This window comes from Dipodomys merriami, unplaced genomic scaffold (assembly GCF_024711535.1).
Source record: "Dipodomys merriami isolate MVZ:Mamm:240054 unplaced genomic scaffold, mDipMer1.0.p SCAF_4, whole genome shotgun sequence".
Lineage (NCBI taxonomy): Eukaryota > Metazoa > Chordata > Mammalia > Rodentia > Heteromyidae > Dipodomys > Dipodomys merriami.
The window spans coordinates 93,596,537-93,608,674 of NW_027205603.1; the positions used below are offsets into that span (position 1 = coordinate 93,596,537).

A 12,138-nucleotide genomic window follows, 5' to 3' on the forward strand; every position below is an offset into this window, starting at 1 on the left:
CGCTCTTCAGCACCCAGGCCATGACCGGCACAGGAGGAGGCTCCTGGACGCTTGACAACGTGAATGGAGGCGTGTGGGAGGCAATCCTGGAGTCCAGCCCAGAGGAAGGGATCGGCGGCCAAGCCAGTGCGATGTCCCTTGCTGTAGAAGGCACAGTCCAGGTCAGAGCTGGCCCGGTCCCCCCTGCTCCTGGAGGAGACGAGGAGGGGCTCCTTGGCCGGCAGGCCTGGGTTTCAGCTGCTATGCATCTTAGTTTCTGGTTTCCTCGTCCACAGGACCAGACGTGAGCCCCATCCTCGGGGGAAGGAGGGGCGGTCTCCGTACCATTCCCGGGCAGAGGTTGGGGCCCAAGCAGTTTCCACAGAAGCTGCAGGAGGAGGCGTCTGGGTGTTCGGGGAGGTGGGGAGGGGTTTGGTTCTAACCCTGTCCCCTTCCAGCACCAAGAAGCGAGCAAAGGCAGCCTGTCCCTGGCCAGGTGCTAGCCCAGCGCCCCGCAGCGCGCCTGTGCTGTCCTGCTCTCTGTGCGGCTCCCAGAGGCCCGCGGGCTTCAGAGAGGGACCTTCCTCACTACACACAGCTCTCACATCACCCGCAGTTCTCTTTCTGTTCTTGTCCTCCCATCTGTCTGTCTATCTGTCTGTCTGTGCGTTAGGGTAGGTGTGGATCTCCAGGTTGCTTTTTGTGGAGTCCTGAGAAGATAGAATCTTTATTCCTTTGCCCGAGGGGCTTCTCCTGGGGACAAATGAGCTGGGTGAGGGGCAGCTCTTGGGTCAGCTCCTGGCTGCCCGTCTGCATTTTCACTGGACACTACATAGGCACAGGGCAGGCAAGGAGTTGGCACTCTGACCACTCCACCCCATCTGGGGCCCACAGCAGACATTGCTAATCAACCACAGCTCTGTGGCTTTAGGATGTGGATGCAGTGGCACAGGGGAGCTATCCCCAATTGATCAACGGTGCTGCCCCTGGCCCACCAGGTGTCTGGGCTAGCAACCAGAGCCTCCAGCTCTGGCCCCGGCAGAGTGCAGTTACCTATGGCTCAGGCCCGTTGGTCACGGGCTGGGTGAGGGCTGGAGGGCCGGCGCCGGGCACGTGACGGGAGCCGGAGCCCTTGCGCATGCTGACCGCGTCCACACTGCAGGGCTCCAGCTCGGCTGCCTGCCGCTGGTGGAAGAGACCACGGACCGTGGCCTGGAAGCCGCTGGTCACGAAGCAGTAGACGATGGGGTCCATGCAGCTGTTGAGGCTGGTGAGGGTCACGGCCACGTGGTAGACCACGAGGTTCGTTGGGTGTGGCACGCCGGGCCACAGAGCCACGGCCACCTGGTGCGCGTGGAAGGGCGTGAAGCAGACGAGGAAGATGATGAGCACGGTGAGCAGGAGCTGCACGGCGCGCACGCGGCGCCGGCGGCCCTGGCTCAGCAGGCCGGGCCTGGAGAGCGCGCACACCATGCGGCCGGTGAAGGCTCCCAGGACGAGCAGGGGCAGCAGGAAGGCCAGCACGGTGAGCGCCAGCATGCGGCAGCAGGGGCGCGGGCCCGCGGCCGTGCCCAGCACCGCCAGCGTCACCACGCCCACGGCCACCCACACTGCGGCACACGCGGCCCGGGCGCAGGTGGGCTGGCGCCAGCGGCGGGCGCCATCGGGCTGCACGATGGCCAGGTAGCGGTCCACGCAGATGCAGGTGAGGAAGAGGATGGAGCAGTGCATGTTGAGGAAGTAGCCGAAGACGTGCGGGAAGGCGCAGCGCACGCAGCCCTGCGCGCCGTAGAACACCGCGAAGCGCGTGGGCAGGGACAGGCCCACCAGCAGGTCCGTCACCGCCAGGTTGATGGTGTAGGTCACCGAGGGCGTCGAGGCCCGCGTGCGGCAGCAGAAGACGTACAGCGCCAGCCCATTGAGCACCAGCCCCGCCAGGAAGATGACCCCGTGTGCCACCATCAGCGCCAGCCACAGGCGCGGGAAGGCAGCATGCAGCTCCTCGTCCAACGCCGCAAACAGCTGGAACAGCGGCATCTCCGCTGTGCTGCCATTGGTCCAGGCTCCTGCCGTGGCATTGGGGGCTGCTGCAGGCCAGGGCCCCGTGGGGGCAGCGGAGGGCATGGCGGTGGCCAGAGCACTGGGACCTAGAGCAGGAGGAGCGGGGACTGGGCATCAGCCTGGCACTCGGTGTGCCCACCCCAGCTTGATCTACCCACTCTCTCCTGTTACCTGGATCTGTGCTTGCTGTGGGTGGTGTGTGTGTGTGTGTGTGTGTGTGTGTGTGTGTGTGTGTGGCACAAAACACTAAGATTTCAGCCAGGTGCTGGTGGCTCACGCCTGTCATCCTAGCTACTCAGGAAGCTGAGATCTGAGGATTGTGGTTCAAAGCCAGCCTGGGCAAAGGTCTCTGAGACTCTTATCTCCAAGTAACCAGAAAAAATACCAGATGCTGGAGCTTTGATTCAAGTGATGGAGCACCAGCCTTGAGCAGAAAAAGCTGAGACAGCGCTCAGGCTCTGAGCTTAGGCCCCAGTAGCAGTGCATGCATGCGTGCATGCGCACGTGCACACCCACACACCATTCCGGACTGTCCTTGTTGGCCAGATGGACACACACGTGCCTCTCCACGCTTTCCAAACAAGTCCATGGGACCTGCAAGTGTCCTCAGGACGGGTGCCAATCCTGGCTCTTCCCCACACTTGCTGTGCATTCTCAGGCAAGTCAATTAACTGTCCTGTGCCTTGCTCCCCAATCTGTACTCTGGGGTCCCCTTGTTCCTGGAAGGGGACTCAGCTCCATGGGGCGACCAAGGGGGCAGTGATGATTGGCTGACAGATGGTGTCTGGAGAGCCATTTTGGAGGGACAGAGCCTGGCTTGCCCCGCTCTGCCCACACCCTCCAGGCTGCTTCTGTTCTCACCTCCTCCTGGGGAGCCTGGAAGCTGGGCATGGGGCTGGAATGGCTCTCAGCACGCCCGCCCCCCCCCCCCCGTCCCTGGAGCCCCAGGTCTTCATCCCCCGTGCCTTGCTGGGGCTGGAGCCTGGAGCCAGGCCTCAGCCGGGAGCTGGCCGGGCCAGCTGCTGTGGTCAGATAAACATGGGGCAGAGAGGCTGGCGGGGCGCGGGCCAGGCGGTGGGGTCCCGGGCTGGGCCCACTGTTTATGTTCCTGCTGAGGCGTGTTTAACTCGGCCCAGATTTATTCCTTTATTTACAAAGGAAGGGTTAACGGCATCCCACCCCCTCACAGTGGGTTCACCCTCCAAATAAGGACATTTCTGGCTTTTTCAAGAGAAAGGAGCCTCTGGGGCCAGGCAGCCAGAGGGGGGCACACGAGAAGGCCCGGGGCTGGGTGCCCCTCTGCCCTGCCCTCCCCACATTCTCCATCTCATGAGCCGCCGAGGGGCAGCGAGCAGGACCTGCCCCCTCCCGGGTACAGGCTGTGGGGCTTCGGGCAGCCAGGCCCCTCCGGCCTTCCCACTCTGTTACAACGAGACTCCGAGTTCTGCCTCCTAGAGGTCCCGTGCCTGCCTGGAGAACAGGGGATGCCGGAGGGCACCAGGCAGGCCGGGCGGGCTCAGAGAGGTCCATCTGCTGAGGCCACCAGCATGGCCGGTGCCGCTCTACACCCCTGCCCTGATGTCCGCCACCTGAGGCTGCTAGAGGCGCTCAGGCCGGCCCCCTGCCGCCTCCCCCGCCCCCAGCCCCAGGGCTCTCCACCTCTTACCCTCAACCCCACAGACAGGGTTGTTGGGTGGCTGCTCCGTTCTGCCTCAGCCCTGGCCTGTGGGCGTGAAGGGAGCTGACGGCTGGCACCCGGGGCTCTGCCTTGGCGACAGGGGCACCCAGGGGGCCCCAGGGGAGAAGGAAGCATCCTGCAGGTCTCTGCTCAGTACTGACAAAGTGCTGGAGGGAGACACGGGGGAGGCACCGAGCGGGAGAGGGACACCAGCTCTGTGGATTATGCAGGAGACTTGGTTTTCCATCTTGTCTGCCCCGGCCCAGGGGAGCGTCACCAGCCGTGACAAGGCACACACATCATAAACCAGTTCCTGTGAGAGCCAGGCCCACGATGCCCTCCTCCCGTGAAACTCCTCATTGCTGGCCAATTGTGCATCAGCAGTGCCACCAAGATGCTGTGGCTCAGGCCAGGGCAGTGCAGCTATGGGGTCTCCCGAGTTGGGATGGGACATCCGGACATCCCAGAGGCAAGACAGAGGTGGAGAGGGGATCTGGTCCCCAGCTCCAAGAGACTGAACCTTGATCTCAGAGCTGACCCCTGACCTGAGTCAATGAAGCCTGAAACTGGTATGTGGAGCCATGATCCTACGAATTCCACATACCTGGATCCCTTTCATGCTCTAAACCTGGACTATGGTCAGGGACTGAGCTCTAACCCCAGCCAGACACTAAGCCCCAATCCTGGCCACATACTGATCTCTTATCCCATTACCATGTCTTGATCCCTGTCATACTCTGAGCCTTGACTCTAGTTATGGACTTTGACTCTAGCACTGAGCCCTGATCCTGGTCACACACTTACCCATGAATGTAGGAACATAACAAACTTTGATCCTCGTCGTGTGTGTGTGTGTGTGTGTGTGTGTGTGTGTGTGTGCGTGCGCGTGCGCGCACATGAACACGCGAGTTGATGGGCTTGAACTCAGGGCCTGGGCACTGTCCCTGAGCCCTTTTGCTCAAGGCAAGTGCTCTACTACTTTGAGCCACAGCACCCCTTCTGGCTTTCTGGTGGTTCATTGGAGATGAGAGTTTCACAGACTTTCCTGCCTGGGCTGGCCTCGACCTTTAAGCCTCAGATCTCAGACTCCTGAGTAGCCACAGACACCTGGCTCCCTGTCACATTCTAGTTACACACCAAGTTCTGACCCTGGTCACACAGATTCCCCACCCACCAACACAGTGAGCACACAGCCCGGATCCTGCGTCAGTGAGCCCTAACCCCTGTCTCTCTCTGGACCCTGATCCTCCTCCTGCATGGAGCTCTGACCCAGGATGCCCAGTCCAGTCCATATCTGCTGTCTTGCTCTGTCTGCTGAGCCTGGCTCTCTCTGTCCCTCCCCCAGCCCTAGCACTCCTGTCATTCCTCAGTGTCCCTCTCAGTGGCTGATGACCCTGATTTAGTGGTAAGCACCCATCCTCTGGACTCAGGAGCTCTTGCTCTGGAGGAGGAGGAACTCCTGGAGGGGCCCTGGGGAGGCCTGGCGGGGGAGGAGAGGCTGCTCCTGGGCCCCCTGCTGCTCCCTGGCCCCCCTCTGCCTGCCTGTGTGTGGGAGGCAGGGGGCGCAGACCTGGGGTGGCAGGTGTGAGCAAACAGGTCTCAGACTCTGACTGCCACCCTCTCCCCTGGGACGCTGGCCTCTCCCCTCCTTTGTCAACTGGGTCTTGTGCCGTCCACAGCCGGGTGGAGGCAGGGTCCCTGGAGCGGCTGAGGTCAGACCTGGGGCTGGGCACAGGCCCTGTCCCCTCTCCCTTTCCTGGCAGGGGGCCCTTGCCCCATACGTGTACCCTTCCTGGAGGGGGCAGGGGACCGTCAGAGGGGAGGGGAGGAGGGGCGGTGAGCTTCCGCCATCAGGACCTACGCCTGTCAGCGAGGGCAGGAGGCGGGCCAGTCTCCTTGCGGGGACTCTGGGCGCCCTGTTGGTGGCATGGAGGAGGAAAGTGTGTAGACGGCTGTTGGACGGCTGCTGGTGTTGGACAACTCAGTGAGAAGCACCGTGCATGCCCGGCGGCCCTCAGCAGGCCCGGCACACGGCAAGAGGCGCGCGGGCCTGGGCATCGGTGAAGCCCACCACCCCCACGCCCAGCCCCGCCCCAAAGCCTGCTGGGGCGCAGCCTCATACCCCACGGAGGGCGAGGAGGGGGGGGGCAGGAGCAAGCACCCTTCCCGCCCCTCCTGGCTGGGGAGGGCAGCGTGTCCTGGCTGTTGCTCAGGCCCCTCTGGAACCCACTCCACTGCCCTGCCTCGGGCCTCCTCTTCCACAGCCTCCCCTCCCCGAGTCCCCTCTGCCCCAGGACCCTGGGTGCTGCCCAAGTGAGTGCCAGGGTGGGAGGTCAGCACGGACAGCCGGCTGGGGGAGGGTCCCGTCAGCCCACAGGCAACCCGGCTGCCCGGGGAGGCTGGGGCCCCACCTGCAGGGCATGGCGGCTCCTGGGTGGGGGGATTAGGCCCCACCCCCAGTTCTCTGTGTCCTCCCTCCAAAGCCACATCCTGAGCTGAGACCCTGCCTTCCCTCGGAGGACACTGCTACACCTGGGGGCCTTGGGGGTCCCTAGCCCACCCTGCTGGTCCTCCTCAGCTCTACCCTGAACACCCCGGCTGCCATCACAGCCTCCTTAGAGCCCACCAGGGTGGGCACTCCGTGGGGCACAGCAGCCTGGCCTCGTCCTGGGCCAGGAAGGTGCTCAGCCGGGTGCTCTTGGCCCGCACACACGCCATTCCTCCCACTGGGCACACTGTTCCCTCTGCCTGGTGAGTCACCCAAGGCCAACAGGCAACCTCAGGGCTCCGGCAGGTGTGTAGGACCCGCCCTGCCCTGGGACGGAGCCCTGCCTCTGTGGGTAGGCCTGCCCGGAGAGGGGCGGTGAGGGGCGGCACTGGGGGGAGGAGGCCCCTGGTGGTCCGTTGAGGACAGAATAGGGGCAAGGGGCAGGTCCAGCCTCCTGCCCCAGGCGGAGCGCCCCGCCGCCGCTGCCTTCTGTCCTCAGCTCTGCCGGAGGCCACCCAGCTGCTCCTGTCTGCCCCGCCAGGCACCCTGGCCAGCGGCCAGTTCCCATCCCGCCTGCCCCTCGGGACCCTGCTCTCGCCGCCTTCTCACAGGGCGGCTCTGCTCAGAAAGCCATGCCTGGCAGCGCCAGATCCACGGTTCTGCTGCGGGCTGAGCAGACAGCCTCCCCCCCGCCATGCCTCAGTTTCCCCACCCCTGAAAAGGTAAGGGCTGGGACAGAGGCCCTGAGCCACAGGTGGGCAGGCGTGGGCTTCCCTGGAGCCCAGCCTCCCACATCCCTCAGGCCTGCCTCGGTCCCGGGCTCCTGTGGGTGTGGAACTCACCCAGTGCCTCAGGGCTCCCACTGGGCCTTGCCCTGGCCGTGCCTTACAAGTGGGGAAACTGAGGCCCGGCGCCATGGCCAGCAGGTGTGGACTGAGAATAACTGGATGCATGAACAAGATCAGAGCTCCAAGGAGGCCCTGTGAGTGAGGGGGGGTAGGCATGTGGGGAGCAGGGGGATTCCCGAGCCCCCGGCAGCCGGACCCCTCTGCCTGCCATCGGTTCAGTGGCCCCGCGGTGGGAGGGGCGGGGGCTTTGAGCGCTGTTCTTTCCAGTGTGTGGGGGTCAGTTCTCTTCCTCTAGGACCCCACTCAGACGCCCGTCTGGGGAGCGGGAGAGACCAGCCCCCTGGGGAACTCACCACGCCTGTGCCTGGCCGGAGCCGCTCAGCCTCCGTTCCTTCCCCGCTGAAGGCTGAAGCACCGGGACAGGGCGGACCCACTTCCCGGCCTGACGTCAGTCAGCCTGCTTTTGGGCAGAGGCTGTGGGGTGGGGGCGGGGCCGCTTCTTCCCCGCCCCCAGGCCAAGGTCCCCCCTCCAGCCCCCTCTGGACTGGAGGAGCGAACTGGATGCCTAGGAGGTGTGGAGGGGTGGGGGCTGGGGTCCTGGGCTGCCTGGCAGACTGTGAGTAGAGCTCCCCCCCGCCCCGTCAGAGGCCTCTGAGCCAGCCTGGGGGAGGGCTGAGGGGGGCTGGGCCTGAGGTCCAGCAGGGCTCTGGTCACAGCTGCTTCCTCTGCCCCTCTTATCCTTGCCTGGTCTAGAGTGTCACAGTCATCCATCAGGCTGGTTGCTGCTGTGGAGGGGTGCAGTCGGCGAGGCCCCCCCGGGGGAGGCAGGCAGCCTGGGGGGCACTTCATGGAGGGCCGCTGCAGGTCCAGGGTCCCTGTGGGTACTGCTGGGGCAGTGTGCAGGGCGACCTCACATTGAGTCTCAGCAGCCCCTATGGGTGCCGGCGGACCATCAGGAGCTACTGAGGGCCCTGGAAGAAGGAGGTCCGGCACTCTGGAGCAGCCTCTCAGCACCCAGACTCCCCGGAGCGGCAAAGCTGGGCTTACAGCTACCACTATGTCCTTAGACCATAATGGGGAAACTGAGGCTTGCCCGGCTGCCTCCAGGCCAGCACTGGCTCTTGGCTCTGAGGGCTGAAGGCTTTGTGGATTCCATCTCATTTTTGTGGGGTGGGCCTGGAGGAGGTTGGGCGGGAGATGGAGACCCAGCCAGTGGGGCTCACGTTTCACAGCTTGACCTCCAGCCTGGCTCCTTCCGAGATCTCAGAGTCACAGACACAGTGGACACCGTGGATCCCCAGGGAGGGGGTGACAGTTCAGGTAGAGCTCCCTCCTTGGAGGATCTTTGTTGGGAGCCTAGGATCTTTTGGGGTAGCAGTGAAGGGGTGGACATAAACATAATCACCTTCCCCAGGTGTGGCTGGTGGGCTATCTATGGCTGGCATCAGAGATCAGAGAATGGAGGACCACCATGACTTCATGGTGGCCACTAGTTGAGCTGACCAGGCCACACTGGGGAGGATATAAACTCTTCCCCCTGGGGCCCAGGGTACCCCACCCCTGGTCTTTCCATAACTCCGAGGCCCTCTCCCACAGCCCCAGTGATCCAGGGAGCGTCTGAGAGCCGGAGCTGGCAGGAGGGTGGATCCCTGGACCTTGCTTCTCCTGCTGGAGCTGAAATTCCCAGTGCTGCATTCAGAGCTCAGTCTCTGCCACTCACAGGCCGGCAGGTGCTGGGGTGATGAGGCCACGAACAGCAGAGCCTTTTGGGGTGTTGAGGGACACAGGGCCAGCAGACCCTAGTCACTGGCTGAACAGGTCCTTGTAGTACTTGTCCTGGTACCTGAGTCTCCAGCCCTCGTCTGTCTTTGGTATCATGAGAGCATACAAACACCCTGCAGGTGCTGGCCCAGGAGCCAGAGGGAGGAGGGTGCACAGGCCAGCCCTGCATGAACCCTAGACCTGTGGTGGGAGACGGCAGGGGGGCCATTGGAGCCTCCAGGGGAGGGAGGCAGAGAAGGCTGAGTCCCTTCCTCAGGGCGCAATGCCCATGTTTTGGACAGTGGCTATACAGGCAGGCACCCACCAGAGGCCAGGCTTGGAAAGGCCTTTCTCTGTCCCCCATGGAGCCCTGGCTTGAGCCTGGCTCCTCTCTTGCTCTGTCCCTACATGGCACGGGGACAACACCTGCCCTGCGGCACTGCAACAGGGGACAGCTGCAGACTAAAGAAAAAAGCTGGGCTGCAGGGGTGCAGGCGCCAGGCTGGTCACCAGGGTGGTGAGGGAGGCTCTTAGACCCAGGCCACTGTCAGGCCTGGCATTGTGTGTGTGTGTGTGTGTGTGTGTATGTCTGGCCTGGCATTGTATATATGTGTATGTGTGTGTGTGTGTGCATGTCAGGCCTGGTGTTGTATATGTGTGTGTGTATGTGTGTGTGTGTGTGTGTGTGTGCATGTCAGGCTTGATGTTGTATATGTGTGTCTGTGTACATGTCAGGCTTGATGTTGTATATGTGTGTGTGTGTGTGTGTGTGTACATGTCAGGCCTGGTGGGGTGTGTGTGTGTGCATGTCAGGCCTGGGGTTGTGTATGTGTGTGCAGTGGGCCTGGAGCAGGGGGACACTCTCCAGAGGGACCTCTGCAGGAGGGGCTGGGGGGTGCCCAGCTCTGGCCACTTTGGGGGAAATGACCAACCCACCTGCTGGGGAGACAGCCTGGAAGCCCAGTGTGGTGTCTGCTGCAGCTAATGGCCCTGTGCAAGGAGGCTGGCTGTGGGGAGCCTGCCTGGCCCTGCCTCCAGGCCCTGTCCCGGGCCTGGAAATTGAGTCCCCGCAGGGAAGGAGGCCTGGATTGGGCATGTCAGCCCCCGGGCTGGGAGAACATGGGGTTTTCAGTGGCTCACTCAAAGGATCAGCCAGCATGTCAGTTCCCCTCCAAGTCCCCTGGGTCCTGAGGGGACTCTGCTCTTGGCGCAACTCCTCTGAGACCAGCAGGCCTGTGGTTGTGGCCCAGGGCCAGTGCGGGGCATGCTGGGCAGGCGTGGGTTTCCTAGGTAGGGGAGACGTGGGGCACAATGGCAGCTTCCTGTATGGCCCAGGCCAGGCCAGAGCTGGAGTAGAACATGTCATCCTTTCACCTGCTGGCGGGGCTGCGTGCATGAACGCGTGTGCCTGCCTGTGGGAGCCCGCGCACACGTGCACATCACGTGACAGCATCCTGGGGCTGTGTGCCACGGTGTGCAAACATGCCTGTGCACACATGTGTACATGTTGCATGAGCGTGTATCTCTGTGGGAAGGCATGCCTGTGCATGCGTGTACATGTTGCACACACGTGTCTCTGTAAAAGCACACAGTGCATGCATGTGATGAATGTGTGTCTACATGCATGGATGTGCGTGCTAACACACATGTGCCTTGCATGCATGTGTGTGTATGTGCACCTCTGTGTACACGCATGCAGGTGTGCATCTACGTATGTGTGCAAGGATGCCTGTGTGTGTGCACACATGTGTGTGTATCCCTCCTGCCCCAGACTTGGGCCCCTGCTGCTTCTGGGTGCTCCACTGCCGCCCCCTCCTGCCCCCTCCCTCCCCACCCAGCGTTCTCTCTGGGGAGAGGGAGGAGTCCAGGTCTAGCACCTCTGGAGCCCCTAGCAAGTGGGGCAGGGCAGCAGCGGGGCCACAGGGGGCGGGGCCGGGGCCGGGGCCCCCAGCACGGGGGCTGCCATGTCCATACTCCAGCTGCTGGGATACAAAGCAGGGCTGGATGGGAGACCCACCGGCCCGACCAGCGCTGGTGCACCTGCCCTCTGAGAGCGAGGTCTGCAGTCTGACACAGCAGCACTGTGGAGCTTGGCCTCAGTGTGAGCTGCCCTCCACAAGACGGGCACGGGCGCTCACCTTGGGGTCCACCGTCGGAAGAGGAACTTCAGAGAGGTGAGGGCAGCTGCCCCAGTCACATGTCCGTCTGGACTTCCTGGACCTGGGCCTGCTGTCTCTCTGAAGCTTTAGGACCCATAGGTCCCAGCGCACAGGGGAGGTTTGGGGTCCTCCTCCTCCCTGGCCACCACCACAGGCTGGCGGGGTGGCCAGCGGAGGCAGAGCCAGCCTCCGGGGCCAGGAGCCCGCTGCGTCCCCGGCAGGGCTGGGGCCTGCTTTCCATTTCAGATGGCCCCTCGGGACCGGAGCAGCCGGGTCAGTCTGTGCCCAGCAGGCCTCAGCTGAGCCCGGGCACCGAGCTCCCAGTGACCTTGACCGCCTCGGGGCAGGAGCAGGGACGTGGGGTGTGCCGCAGTGACGAGTGCTCCCTGTCGGGCAGCCACAGCCGCGGCTCTCTTGTGCCCAGCCTGTCTTCCTCCTTCACAGGGGTGGCGGCTACCCTGGGCCTACTAGGGCCAGAGCAGCCTCGGCCAGCACGGCCCCAGTGCTTTGGTGTGGACAGCAGGCCCTGCGGGCAGGCGGGCGGGCAGGCGGGTGGGCCCTCCGGGCAGGGTGACGCAGGGACCTGGGGCTGCGCTGCTCAGGTCCTGTGGTGCCACGGCTGTGGGATGCGGACGAGCAGCCTCTTCCCATCCGGCCTGATCCTTAGCCAGACTCGGTGATGCGCACAGCCCCACTTCCACACCTGCCTGAGGTTGGCCAGCCTCAGCCCTCAGTCTGTCCCTGGCACAGGCCTCCTCTGACTCCGCCCCCACGGTCCTCCCTCCCCTCCCTGTCTCCTCCTTACCCCTTCCTTCCCCCCTCCCTCCCCCTGTGCCCTGGGGGCCATTAGGTCCTCTGGAGCTCTGTTGGGCAACAGACCTGGGTAGGGACTTATCTTTCCCACCTGGAAAGAAGAAAAAAGAGGCCTCAAGAGAAGGATGAGAGATCAGCCCAGAACTAGACTTCGCATTGTGTGACCAAGGTCAGGGCTCAGACTGAGACTAGAAGAATCAAGGCCCAGTATGCCAGGATCAGTCCCAGACCATAGTTCTGTGTGTGACAAGAATCTCGGCTCCTTCTCTTGTTAGAGCCGCCATTTGATACCTGTATTTCTTAAGAGAGGCTCCGGGGACCCTTCCTGTCACCTCCGAGCCCTTCCTGTCC

At 63.4% G+C, this 12,138-nt stretch overlaps 1 protein-coding gene across 1 annotated transcript; it reads right to left on the minus strand.

Moving 5' to 3' along the window:
• Positions 1-471: 471 nt before the first annotated feature.
• LOC138806357 (G-protein coupled receptor 20-like) lies at positions 472-7,444 on the minus strand. The gene is made up of 2 exons (XM_069991845.1): positions 7,408-7,444; positions 472-2,126 (listed from the first exon to the last, which is right to left on the minus strand). Exon 2 carries the CDS (start codon positions 2,101-2,103, stop codon positions 1,033-1,035), a length of 1,071 nt encoding a protein of 356 aa, XP_069847946.1. The 5' UTR covers positions 2,104-2,126; positions 7,408-7,444; the 3' UTR covers positions 472-1,032.
• Between the last annotated feature and the right edge of the window lie 4,694 nt (positions 7,445-12,138).

What these genes read in the sequence shown, in the direction of transcription:
- LOC138806357 (XM_069991845.1), bottom strand. Translation starts at nt 2,103, where the DNA reads ATGCCCTCCGCTGCCCCCACGGGGCCCTGGCCTGCAGCAGCCCCCAAT.